This window comes from Oncorhynchus kisutch, linkage group LG21 (genome assembly GCF_002021735.2).
Source record: "Oncorhynchus kisutch isolate 150728-3 linkage group LG21, Okis_V2, whole genome shotgun sequence".
Taxonomy (NCBI): Eukaryota; Metazoa; Chordata; class Actinopteri; order Salmoniformes; family Salmonidae; genus Oncorhynchus; species Oncorhynchus kisutch.
Window position 1 is genome coordinate 16,771,749 of NC_034194.2, and position 14,184 is coordinate 16,785,932.

The 14,184-nt window shown below is 39.7% G+C and overlaps 1 protein-coding gene across 12 annotated transcripts in view; it reads left to right on the forward strand.

The window, feature by feature from the left end:
• trdn (triadin) overlaps positions 1 to 14,184 on the forward strand; it is a 49,185-nt gene that overhangs the window by 12,215 nt on the left and 22,786 nt on the right. For 11 of the 12 annotated variants that reach the window (XM_031800402.1, XM_031800406.1, XM_031800409.1 and 8 more), the window contains 3 exons: positions 1,346 to 1,372; positions 2,935 to 2,961; positions 5,194 to 6,540. In XM_031800402.1, the coding sequence (XP_031656262.1) occupies positions 1,346 to 1,372; positions 2,935 to 2,961; positions 5,194 to 6,540 (1,401 nt within the window). Of the gene's footprint in view, positions 1 to 1,345; positions 1,373 to 2,424; positions 2,602 to 2,934; positions 2,962 to 5,193; positions 6,541 to 14,184 lie in introns of those variants that run through there. The other variant, XM_031800410.1, reaches the window with a different exon arrangement.

Genomic DNA, 14,184 nt, shown 5'->3' on the forward strand with positions numbered 1-14,184 from the left:
GTTATTTCAGATGGTAGTATTATGCCGTCTGGGGATCAACAGTACCTCTGGCCTTAGAGCAGTGACATTCTGCCTAGGCCAATAGAGTGCGTTAAAATGTAAAAGGTACAAGTAGGTATTGGATAAAAACATGCATTAGGAAACAGGCACATAATGCACATTTGAGTTCATTAACAATACAAAATGAACATACTGTATTGTATACATTCAGTATGACAGTAGCTCATCATCCAATGGTGTCTGTCAGACAGACTAAAGTTTCTGCGTATCTTAACTGACCACTCTGCATCCCTCCTTGCCTCGGTCACATCGCAATCACACACACACACACGCACGCACACACACACACGCGCACACACACGCGTAACTGTGACCTCTGCTCCCTGTTAAATGATGGAGAGAGTGAGTCTGTGGAGGTGTGGAGGTGCAAGACAAAGGGAGATAATAGAGAAAGAGAGAAAGCAAGAGGGAATGGTCGTCCCCACAATGGCTATGCATAGCTCAGTGGACTAATGCAGAAAGATGCTGACCTGCCTGGCGGTTTGACAGCTGTCTGTGAGTTACGACTCAAAGGGCAGAGACTATTTCGGTCTCATTTTAGAGTAGTTACTCTAAAACAGGCACACTGTCTCACTGTAGCCTAGCCACTCTAACCACTCTCAGGGCACAGTATAGTTTCCAGGTCATGACACCAAAGCAATGCCAACTTCCTAATAGAGAGTCATAGCACTAAATAACAAATGATTAAATAAATTTCATCCCTGGCCTCAGGATAAGCTTTAAAATATTATTTGTTGCTTTAATTTATTTACACAACCTGGAAACTTTATCCCTCAGGCTAATGTGCTTTGAAAGGAGCTATATCTCAAACACATCCCCAAAACATCAAACACACCCTGGAGAACGAACATTTTCCTCTCACCCAACTTCTGAGGGGAAAAAAATCATCATAGTGTGAATATCTGCTATTCATAGCTCGTGCCGGTTTAGCACAAATGAGGTTGGTGTATTTTCACATCTCCTTTGAAGAATGGCTGACTAGTCCAATCATTTCACTAAATCCACCTTTGCTCTGAGATGCATAGTAAACCAAATGTAGCCTACTAGCTGTTGTTGCTGTTGTTGTGTAGCCTACAGTACCGCCTTTCATTGAGTTGACTTGTACTCTTTACTGATTTTTAGTGATTTTTAAGAGAGGAGAATAAGCTGCCTGCAGCTGAAGAAAAGCCTTTCTTCCACTCTGATCCACATTCATAATTTATTCTGCCTTCATCAATGTTTTATTAGATCTATTTGGTTGGTTCCTTTCTTAAGCTGACATCTTTTTCGCCCATCTGCTATTTAGGTGAGCTACATCCAGTTAAGAAAAAAGGTTTGTATTCATGCATCTATTCATTTTGCCGTTTACTTATTCATCAATGTATTATAAAAGCCGTCTCCTTCGTGCTCTTTATGCCACAGCTGTTAGGGAAAGGAAAACGACTCTTTGTCGAGAAACGCTTCCTGGCTATAGTGCTATTGTCAGTCAATGTGAACGCTAACTCTTCTGCCTGCTACTCTACATCCTGTTTCCTTAATTAAAGGACTGACACAAAGCTACAGGTTATTGTGAGGACGTGGGCTTGGCTTTAAAGTTTAGCAGGCGTCCACATGACCTGAGATAACAAAATTCACTTATCCGGGCCACTAATGACGCTTTGGAAGTGAAAGCCTTGTTTCTTTCAGCAAGAGCTTACACGTGCTGCGCGATTAGTCACTCCAAACCTGCTGCTGAAATGCAGGGTCACCGCATGGAGTCAGACTGACAAGACCTACACCATTTGTAATCTGCTGTACAGATGTAGGATCTTAATTTGATCGCCCAGTTGCAGGAGAACTTTCCTGCAATGCAGGACATTTTAAAACGTGTAGTGTATTTGTGGTTTAAAAAGGCTTCTGAAGTTTGTCATTTCCACTTGGAAATTTCAGACTTGATTTTCAACCCCTACAAAAAAGTCCATGAATTATAATCCACATAATAGTTCACATTTCCGGTTGCTGCAGAATCCTGCTATAGCAAGCTGGCTCGTATTAAGATCCTACATCTGTACGATATGCTTTACATGCTTGGCTGTGCCAGAGACCCTGACAGAATGTAGGCCTAAATCTCTCTTAACACACTGCTGTCTAATACCTAAGGATTCTGCCCTTCTATCCTTCTCCAATGGTATTTTGAAACGATTCCATGCTTATTTTCCCACCGCTTACCTACACTATGCCATTCCCCTCACACTCTTTAGAAGCCCTCACATCATTGACAAAACGCACAAGCAAAAAAATAAAAGATTGTCTAATGAAATGATGCGTGTTTTTGTTTTTTATGACCTCATCAAAATTGGAACATTTCAACATTGATTAATGTAGGTTAGCTGTTCCAAGTTTTAGGACTTGAACAGGTGATACAGGCTGAGGTTAATGGGGTAGATTTTGTGGAGTGTGATATTTTATGGATGTTCACCTTGGCACTTAACTGTAAAACCGTCCCAAAAGATATACGATGGTTCGTTGAAGAGGAACAAGCTGAGGCTGAAGGTACCATGGCCATGCTTTCCATGTTTATAGGTAAACATACACCTAGATGTTTACTAAATGTAAACTACATTAGCTCTAATGTAGTTCAACTAGAATGACAACGTAGCAAATACACAAACCGATAAGCACACTCAATGGTTATTTACTCTAATCATGCTATTGCGCAGTGCTAACCAATGGTTTTGTTGTTTTGTGGCTTTGCTAAAATGCTTACTTTTCATCCGCATAACCATCGTATTAACTTGGCTACTTCCATCCATAGTCACACGTTGTGTACTTGTCAAGGAAGGTGGATAGTGTTTTAATAATTGTTTTGTGTTCTAAACTCCTGCTGTTGGAATCCCCTTCCGTCCTACCTCATAGCTGCATTCCTACCGTCCAGAAAACAAGGTCTGTGCCCTTCTGTTCTTTATATGATGCTCAGATTGAAAACTAATTTTTCAGTAAATAACAAATAACAGGCATGTGATGATGATTGATACATCTTTTTGATAGGATTGAGGCATTTTGCTGCGTGATGTATGTGGTCATTTGCGCTGTCGCCAGAGCAACTTTTGGAAAATGGGTGCTAATCCTGTCAATAATTGCGATGTAATGTGATATTACTAGCCTGTACCTGTGTGTAACTGCTGGCTCTATTTGTTCCCAGACACCGTAATTATACTCCCAGAAGCTACTCTAGACAACTTGTCCAATAGCCTTAATTCATGATCACTGTAATATATGGTCAGTACATGTCTTTTAGATGTTGATTTTGTTGTAGGAAAAATCAAATAGTACAATAAAATTCAGTGAATTCACATTTCAACTGTCGTAGTCGATTGCAGTTGTTAAATAGACCACTACAGTTTCTCTCGGTGTATCTTATTATTTGGTAGTACTATGGTACAAATAGTATTAGTTAAGAACACAACTAATTTGTGTGAGCATGAATTCACCAATACTGCATCTTGTAAACACATGTTTCAATGTGAATACTGCCCTGCAAACAATAATGAGTATTTAGGACGTTCCTGGGACAATATGAAATGGCCGCCTAAAGTCTTCACGGCGTTGTGTCATGGTCTTGTGGAGGTTTTGTCTAGTTCCCGGCTTGTTCCGAGGACGTCCCCAATGATGTTTATAGGACGTTCTTAGAACATTTTGTCATGGTCCCCTGGATGTTTTTATCCACTACCTGGTTGGTTCCGCGGGATGTCCTCAAGGACATATATAGGATTCTCTATAAGATTCTCGTTCTGTCATGGTCCCCGGGTGGTTTTTGTGTATGTAGTTCCCGGCTTGATCCGGGGACGTCACCTGATTCTTGCAAAGAAACGCTCACACCTTGTTACTGTTTTTACTGTTAACGACAATGTTTGTAAACAAAGACAATGTCAAGAAAACACTATAAATGTCCATAAATACTATATAGCCTCAAAACATCGTTAAAACCCCCAAAGGTTGATGTCCGTGCCCCTGCGGAAATTAGCATTAGCATTAATTACCTTTTTTTTTTAAATCCCCATAACAATCCAACAGCTAAAGCTAGACATATCTGTTTAGTGCAAAAAATATATATCTGATCTTTCTTATACCTCTCAGATATAGGACAGACACTTCAGAACAAACTTCCTTTTCATATTCTTTGGGGACTATCTGTTGTTCCATGTATTGAATCGGTTATTCAATGCATTTGTATGGGCTAAAAGCAGTAAGGCCATAATATTTATTTTTTGATTCTTCAAGCATTAAGGCCATAATATTTATTTTTGATTCTTCAAGCAGTAAGGCCATAATATTTGTTTTTGACACTTAAAATTCTAAATGAAATATCAAAATGATCCTTGGCACGACCTTCTTAAAACAATTCCGTATAGCTTAGTAGAACCCCCACCATGGATGGTCAGTCCTTGCATACATAGCTCTGTCTATGAATTTGAGAGTGATGACATTTCTCCAGCCCCAACCCTCAGTTCTTTACTAAAACGGGGTTACTGCTGATTGCTGCTTTAATTGTTGACAGGACTTTGTATTGTTTGGTTTTTGTTCTGTTCTGTTCTGTTTGGTTTTTTTGGTCTGGGGTTTTATATGTTTTGGATTGCTTTTCATACCCAACATCAGCATCATAACCATGAGAGTATTCTCCCTCACTACCACAGAAAATAACAACTCTTCACTGACAGAATTACTCTTTGTGAATGGACCATTTCTGAACTATTATTTTTCTCAAACAAGTCAACATCTGCAAGTATATCTATATATACATTTGTCATTTTGTATAGAGTCAGTATTTGACGTGTCCTGCATGGAACACTGTCATTATGTTTACGCCACTGCTGCAATGTACAGTAATGTAGAGAAAGCATTACATTGGCCATGTTTATGATATGAAATAATGATAACGGTAGCACAGCACATACACACTGAGATATTCATGTAGTGTAAACTCACTACTAGGTGTATATGGCTCAGGTGAGCAGAGAGCAGCTTGTCAGGTGTAGGCATTATGAGTACACAATAAAGATATTGTGTTGCAGTGTGTTGTGTTGTCTTGAAAATAATGAATTATGGGCATTATTGTTATCTTTTTGGTTACGGCCCACTGGACTGAATGTCACTTTTACACTGTTAATTCTGTAGTTGCAGGGATGTTTGCCGAGGAAAAGGAACCAGTTGCGGAATTAGAGGAGGAGGAGAAGGAAGATGATGTCGATGAAGTGGAAGATGAGGAAGAGGATGAGGATATGGAAGAAGTGGATGAAGATGAGGAAGGAGATGATGAGGAAGAGGAGGAAGAAGATGAAGAAGAGGAGGAAGAGGATGAGGAAGCAGCAGCTGAGGCCGAGGTAGATGAGGATGATGATGATGGTGAAGCAGATGAAGAGGACTCTGCTGCAGCGACTGAAAAAGATGATGATGAGGATGAAGAGGTGGCTTCAGAGGCTGGTGATGATGAGGAGGAAGAAGTTCCTTCAGAGGCTGATAATGAGGAGGAGGATGATGAGGAGGAGGAAGAGGCTGCTCCACATGCTGATTATGAGGATGATGAGGAGGAGGAAGAGGCTACTCCACAGGCTGATCATGAGGATGAAGAAGAGGCTGCTCCAGAGGTGGCTGCTGCCGAGGCTGATGATGAGGAAGAGGAGGAGGAAGAAGCAGCTGCAGCTGATGAGGTGGCATCAGATGAGGTGGCAGAGGAAAATGGTGAAGATGAAGTTGCTGCAGAGGTCATTGCTGAGATTGATGAGGATGAGGGCCCCATTCTGATTGATGTTGATGACACAGAGACAGACACTTCTGTTGGAGATGATGGAGAGGAGGATGACACCATAGCTGAAGCTGAAACTGAAGTAATTACAGATGAGGATGCCAGTGATGCTGCTGCTGATGCTTCCACTGATGATGATGATGGTGATAATGAAGAGGATGAAAATGCTGTAGCTGGTCCTGCTGCTGCTGACAGTGATGAAGCTACAGATGATGCTCCTGTTTCGACTGCAGATGATGATGATGATGATGTTGATGAGGAAGATCATAGGATAGATGTTGACCAAACAGATGATGATACTAAACCCATTGACCTAGAAGATGACGATGATAATCTTGCTGATAGTGAGGATATGGATATCTCAGACACATTAGCTGAGGATACAACTGATGACTCTACAGATTTAGAGGACACTGATGATGACGATGATGGCAAAGTCAGTGAGGACAGTGGTGCCATCGTTGATGACGATGACAATGACAAAACAGTCGAGGATTCAGGAGAGACTGTTAGAGATGTCGCAGACATTTCTGATGACACAGAAGACGATGATGATGATGATGAGGTGAAGGATTCAGCTGAAGAGATCGGCAAAGAAGATGACGACGAGGATAATGAAATCATAACCGAAGCCTTTGATAGCTCAGCACCTGAAGAAGATGATCTATCCAAGGATGATGACGATGATGATGATGACATTGATGACCTTCTTTTGACAGGTACTGACCAATAACTTTCATTACACTGATGTTTCATCATCATGCATAACCCTTATACCTGTGTAGTAAATGAGAAAGATAATATCATTAATACATTGTTATCAACTAACTGGTCAGAATTAAAATGACACAGGGTACATTATTGATATTACCATTCATGATTAGTACCAGACTGAAATCTGATATACAATACCGATAAGCGTTAAAATGTGTCTGAATATTACACACTTTTTACTGATCCATAATATAACAATATGTCTTAAAACAAAAGCTTTCTTAGAGTTACTGTCACATTATACAGCATCGCATGAGTGATGGCTGGTGATTTATCATGGTGTTAGTCCAATAATGAATACATATTGTTCCTGGTATCAAGGCCTTCAATCATATTGATATATTTAGCATTAATTGTTACCTAAAGACTGCCCATGATATTTAAAATGATATTAAATTATGATATTTGACACAGATAATATAAAGAGTGTAAGGAAGCCTCATGATGGAAGGATGGAAGACACATGAATACAGTGATACAATAGTACAATTAATGAGTATAATAATTTTGTTATTGTCAACCACAGTGGCACAGGTAGATACAGTAAAAACAAAATATGATCTTCTGTTCCTCAGTACATAATGACATTTTACATTTCAATGGCAACCACCAAAGAAGATGGCAGTTGCCTGGGTAATCAGATTCTTAATCTCTGTAACAGGGCCTGTGTAAATTGTATTTTTCCCAATATCGGGATGATTAGCTACCACAACAAAACAGGAAAAATTATAACACATTATTGTTTTCGTGACCAGTGGTGTAAAGTACTTAAGTAAAAATACTTCAAAGTACTACTTAAGTAGTTTTTGGGGTATCTTTATTTTACTATTCATATTTTGAAGAAAATAAATGTACTTTTTACTCCATGCATTTTTCCTAAGACCCAAAAGTTCTCTTTATATTTTGAGTGCTTAGCAGGACAGGAAAAGGGTCTAGTTCACCCACTTATCAAGAGAACATCCCTGGTCATCCCTTCTTTCTCTGATCTGGTGGACTCACTAAACAAACACAAATGCTTCATTTGTATATTATGTGTTGAGTGTTGGAGTGTGCCCCTGGCTAACTGTAAAAAATGTACAGCATAAAAAATAGTGGCGTCCGGTTTGCTTGATATAAGGAATTTGAAATGAGTTCTACTTTTGATACTTAAGTATATTTTAGCAATTACATTTACTTTGACACTTAAAACCAAATACTTTTAGACTCTTACTCAAGTAGTACATTACTAGGAGACTTTTACTTGAGTCATGTTCTATTAAGGTATCTTTACTTTTACTCAAGTATGACAATGGGTACTTTTCCACCACTGTTCGTGGCACACATTATTTTATGTTCTGGTTTAGATAAATCGGAAAGAGTCTTATTTGCACGTATTTCAAGATGATACACAGGTTAGGTTTGGCAGCGAACCCACCAAGACATGAGTATTAATTACATCAGGTGAGGAGATGTGTGTGGCCATGCATGTTCTGGGGGTTCTGATAGAAATCCCTGTATTCATGCTGTGTAGATCAGAGGATAGCAGCTGCTGTTGCTCTGTAGGGTTGCCAGCCCACTATCCCTTTAAGGCATGGGGTACCAGAGTCAGCTTTCATGTGTGAACTTGCCACTTACCAAACTACTGTGGCTAGCTATTTTTTACTCCAGCAGTTGAAGTTGGCGGTGTATTGTAGTAGGTGTTGTAGAAACAATAGTATTTTACTCATGATTTTTGAAATTGATTATAATTAATTATCTTATATCATATTTGTTTATCATAATTACTCACCACAGGCACATATTTTACTAATATGTCCCCGTAGTCTAGCTTTAATTGTTGGTAATAGTGTAATAGTTAGTAATGGTTTAATAGTGTAATAGTTAGTAATAGTGTAATAGTTAGTAATAGTGTAATAGTTAGTAATAGTGTAATAGTTAGTAGTAGTGTAATAGTTAAAAATAGTGTAATAGTTAGTAATAGTGTAATAGTTAGTAATGGTTTAATAGTTTAATAGTTAGTAATAGTGTAATAGTTAGTAATAGTGTAAGTTAGTAATAGTTAGTAGTAGTGTAATAGTTAAAAATAGTGTAATAGTTAGTAATAGTGTAATAGTTAGTAATGGTTTAATAGTTTAATAGTTAGTAATAGTGTAATAGTTAGTAATAGTGTAAGTTAGTAATAGTTAGTAGTAGTGTAATAGTTAAAAATAGTGTAATAGTTAGTAATAGTGTAATAGTGTAATATTTAGTAATAGTTTAATAATTAGTAATGCTTTAATAGTTAGTAAAAGTGTAATAGTTAGTAATAGTTTAATAGTTAGTAATAGTGTAATAGTTTAATAATTAGTAATAGTTTAATAGTTAGTAATAGTGTAATAGTTTAATAGTTAGTAATAGTTTAATAGTTAGTAATAGTGTAAGATTAGTAATTGTTTAATAGTTAGTAATAGTGTAATAGTGTAATAGTTTAATAATTAGTAATAGTTTAATAGTTAGTAATAGTTTAATAGTTAGTAATAGTGTAAGATTAGTAATTGTTTAATAGTTAGTAATAGTGTAATAGTGTAATAGTGTAATAGTTTAATAATTAGTAATAGTTAATAGTTAGTAATAGTTTGATAGTTAGTAATAGTGTAATAGTTTAATAGTTAGTAATAGTTTAATAGTTAGTAATAGTGTAAGATTAGTAATTGTTTAATAGTTAGTAATAGTGTAATAGTGTAATAGTTAGTAATAGTCTAATAGTTACTAATAGTGTAATAGTTTGTAGTACTATAGCAGTAGTATATTACTAATGATGCTGGCTTGAGTAAAGATATTTCATTTCTTCCCTCTTTGTAAAAATGTTGAACCTCGAATTTGCTATCTAAATACTTTAGGCTATACTTAAACGTTATCATGCAATGTACCAGTGCTCATAGATTAGTCTATTCATATTGAAGCCATCATGATATTTATTGCCAAAAGATGCCATGAAATGCGCCACTTGAGAGGCCCCTGATTAGATTTTCTAATATGACTTATTGCATGCATTACAGTAACACCGCCCATTGAAGAAAAGTAACCACACCTTCTGAAGAGGCTAAAGAGAGAGAAGTATAGGAGGAAAAGACAGAGGAGATCGCAGATGCAAATGAAACATCGTTTCATGCTTTTCTCACTCGTGGAGGTCAAATGTGTACCAAATGTTATGTAACCTACTGATGTTAGTAGCATATTATTCCATTGAAAGTCGACATGACCCTTACAAAAGCTGGATAATATCCCATAACGTTAAGTTTGGTTCTGCATTGATGCATTGAATCTTGGCAAAACTATTTAGCTCCAGCTGTGAATATATTCTCAGAGATCATCCTTTCAGAAGCACCAGAGGAGGAGGAGGAGGAGGAGGAGGAGGAGACTGAGGAACCATCTGCTGAACCAGAGCTGACAATATAGGAAGCTCTGGAAGAGAAGGTAGTGGAGGAAGGGACAGCAGAGCCCAAACCTGAGGAGGAGGTAGAACCCATCACTGAACGAGAGGGGTTAGCACCAGTGCCCAAGAGGGTATTACCTAAACCCGAGGAGGTAGAACCTACAGCCGAAGGTAAATAAAAAGAGAGGGTTGATGTTAGACACGGGATGAGAAGAGATAAGAAATAGGTCGAAGAAGAGAAAAGTGTCATGTTCCATAGCAATTTATCTATGTCATGTGTTCAATTAATTGCTGTACAGATATTGAACAGAGTTGACAGCGTACAGTCGGCGTGCTTGAATAGAGGGAACGAGGGAGTAGAGTAGGAGGAGCAGGGGGGTGGGAGTGGAGAGAAAGGCTTTAGGCCACTTCTTTGATCTCTCTCCATCTTCTACATTACTCATTCTCCCATCTGTTCTCTTCTATCAATATGAAATATATGTCTGGTGGTTGGCATGTCTGCACAGAAGACTGTGTCACAGGCTGTGCCACTAACTACCTCAGAAACCTGATCAATAACAGTGGTCTGGCTTTGAATTTTTTTTTACTTTACCCTTACGGCTTTAGTTCAGCACTCCATCTCTATTCCTGAATCATCTTATGGAGAAAGAAATGCATGGAGAAGGATGTTTACTCATTTGGTACCTTTACTTTAACAGATTTGCAAAATGGTCAACAACATTCAAATGGGCTAATTAAAATATGACCAAAAAATAATCCCCCTCACAAAGACTTCAATCAAACCTTTATCAGAATGATATAGATGCTATGCATTCCGTTGAGGTACCTCAGCTTGAAATTCCATATTATCTGACCTGGTAGCAGTGAGAACGATAATAATTTGATATGGTTGAGTTGTGATCAAAGGAATAGTTCTGCTGCTTGATGTGCCATGCTTACACTAAGAGGCTTGGCAGATGTTTTTCCCTCCAGTGATATCGGACCCCATATAGAATGGCCACGGTCACATTTAAACAGAACAGCTGAACCATCCACATCTGCTACAACATATTTGTTTCATTGTGATTTGACATTCAGGACACTCATCACACAGCCAAGATATAATTCCATTCTCAATGTTTGGGGATTGCCATTCCCATTTCTGTTTACATTTGGAGACACGCTGTGAATTAACTGATCTGCAATCGGAGGGAAATGTGATGTGACTGGAATGGAAATGTATAGATTTCTCTGGGTTTCAAGAGTAAAAGAGATGCCCAGATTACCTCGGGTAGCATAAGGGAGTGCAACTGGAAATGACAGTGTAGCTCCCACAAAGCTAAGGTTTGTCGTGGCTCTGAGGTACACATCTCAACATCAAATAGGCTGGAGACAATTTCATATGATTGTACAGGAGCCATCATCATCTAATGGCGATGAACAAGTGTTTGCATGAAAGACCATCATCTTCACTCTCCTATAGTCCCTATCGGGAGGAGGTACACTCTGCACAGCCAGAGTCCCTGTGGAGAGGCAGGACAGGATCGTCTACAGTATGAGAGGGAAATCATGATGGCCTTTGAACCGAACCCTTGTTCATCGCTATTAGATGATGATATAATGCCATGCCTCTCATTATATTTCAGGTCAATGGTATTGCTTCCTAGAGCTATTTTGAGTAATATAGTCAAGTAGGACGTGTAAGGATGTCGAATTCTGACATTTGATGAAGATATTTTTTGTTTTTAATAGAGCTTGCTAGCAGACTTCTGTGTTAGCATGACCACATTTGCATTCAGCCAAGCATCTGAATAATTGAAAAGTCATAGAACGTCATCCATAACACCACAGTGTGTGTTATTGTCCGTGAGTCACAACCACAAGGCCATTCCACAGCAATACGAGCAATTCCACGATAACAGAATGACGCTATGACAGACGAATGACTTAGCTTTATCACTTTTGAATGTATGCCAAACAAAACACCAATGATTGCAAAGTTAAACAAACCATTACCACTCGAGGACGACGTTTGAGAAATTCCACATAAAATTGGACACATTTACTTGGAAGCACAGTGCAGATGAAACGTTTTGTAACAGAAGGACAGCACAAACAGCACAACCCCGTCCTTCTGTTAACAAACTTTGTGTCTGCACTGCTCTTCAAGTAAATATGTTTTTTGTCAGTAGAGTTGTATAGTCTGGGCAATCATTGGTATTTGTTTGACATACATTTGAAAGCGAAAAATCGCTTACCGTGGAATTGTCCATACGCTATTTTAGTGGTTCCCAGACTTGGGATCGGGAACCTATGTGGGGTTCCCTGATATTGAAATGGGGCCCCTTGAGAAAATGTTTTATAAGTCTTAAACAAATGAAGAACATAGGTATATCCAACCAAGTCAACTAACTGTATTTTACACTGTTAGACTACACCTGGATGGCAGTATTATGTGTTGAGGCAGCCTGGGGTTGACTAGTATTGAGTAAATATAAACACACAGCGATAACAGGCAAGATAACATATTAATTGGGGTCCCACGATTTTTTTTTTTACATCAATTTGTGGAGCAGAAAAAGATGGGGAACCCCTGTCCTATTTCCTCCAAAATGCAGTAGATGGGAATCTAGGTTCTGAATCCATACAGTGGACTTACAGGAGCGCCTGTAGGCTAGCCTGAGAGGAACAACTCCCCTTTGCCCCTGCAACTGTCTTAGAAAAATGATATCATAAAACTGGTATGGATTCACTGTCCATTCTGATATGGCAGACATGGGGCTTTGTAAATATGTATTTATTGAATACTGTTCTGTTTATGCACTTGTTGACTTTGTCAGCTGTAGTGTTTGCCTGCACAAAGTTATCTTACATGCATTCCATACATTTAGATCATTTTGTAAACCAATCACTCCGATAGGCTACACAATACTCTTCTAAACTAAGTACAGATGTCCACTGTACTGTATGAGTAATTAATTCTCTTCAGAATCCGAGGACACCTTACCACGACAAAAAGTATTATGTTAAAGGGGAGTGGACACACTAGGATTCAGAACGCCAGCTAGCATGTTTAGTATTTGTGGATTGAATACATCTCTTGCTTCCGGAAGTGTTTCCATTCCCCTTTAATGTCTGTGGAACTTTCAATTTTTCTTCCGTCTCGTGAAGTGGTTTGACCTTAAGCTTCGAAACAGCATTTATTGATAACTGTTTATTTTTGTCATGTCTTGCAAAAGGCTCTACTTAAACTGGAATGGAAAAAAGCTTCCATCAAATGAGCGTCTATGTAACGGCTGTCGTAGGTGGAAGAAGGAGAGGACCAAGGTGCAGCGTGGTACGTGTTCATGATCTTTTAATTACACTGAACACTAGAACAAAAATAACAACGGAACAAACAACACAGTCCTGTTTGGTACAGAGACAGAGACAGAAAACAACTACCCCCAACTCAAGGGCGAAAACAGGCTGCCTAAGTATGGTTCTCAATCAGAGACAACGATTGACAGCTGCCTCTGATTGGGAACCATACCAGGCCAAACACGTAGAAATACAAACATAGAACAAAACATAGAATGCCCACCCCAACTCACGGCCTGACCAACCTGAAATAGAGACATAAAAAAGGAACTAAGGTCAGAACGTGACAGTACACCCCCCCCCCCCCAAAGGTGCCGCAAAACCTAAACCCATAGGGGAGGGTCTGGGTGGGCATCTGTCCGCGGTGGTGGCCCTGGCGCGGGACGTGGACCCCACTCCACCTTAGTCTGGGCCCACTTAGGGGGAGCCTTTGGAGCGGCGACCCTCGCCGCCGACCCCGGGCTGGGGACCCTTTCAGCGGGCCCCGAATAGACGGGAGACTCTGGCAGCGCCGGAGTGAAGGGCGACTCTGGCAGCGCCGGAGTGAAGGGCGACTCTGGCAGCGCCGGAGTGATGAGCGGCTCTGGCTGCGACTGACTGACGGGCGGCTCTGGCGGCTCCTGACTGACGGCGGCTCTGGCGGCTCCTGACTGACAGGCGGCTCTGGCGGCTCCTGACTGACGGGCGGCTCTGGCGGCTCCTGACTGACGGGCGGCTCTGGAGGGTCCGAAAACACATTTCTGGAGGGAGGCTCTGGAGCGTCCAGACTGGAGGGAGGCTCTGGAGCGCCAGACAGGAGGGAGGCTCTGGCAGATCCGGACTGGAGGGACACACAGGAAACTTTGTTCTTAGAACA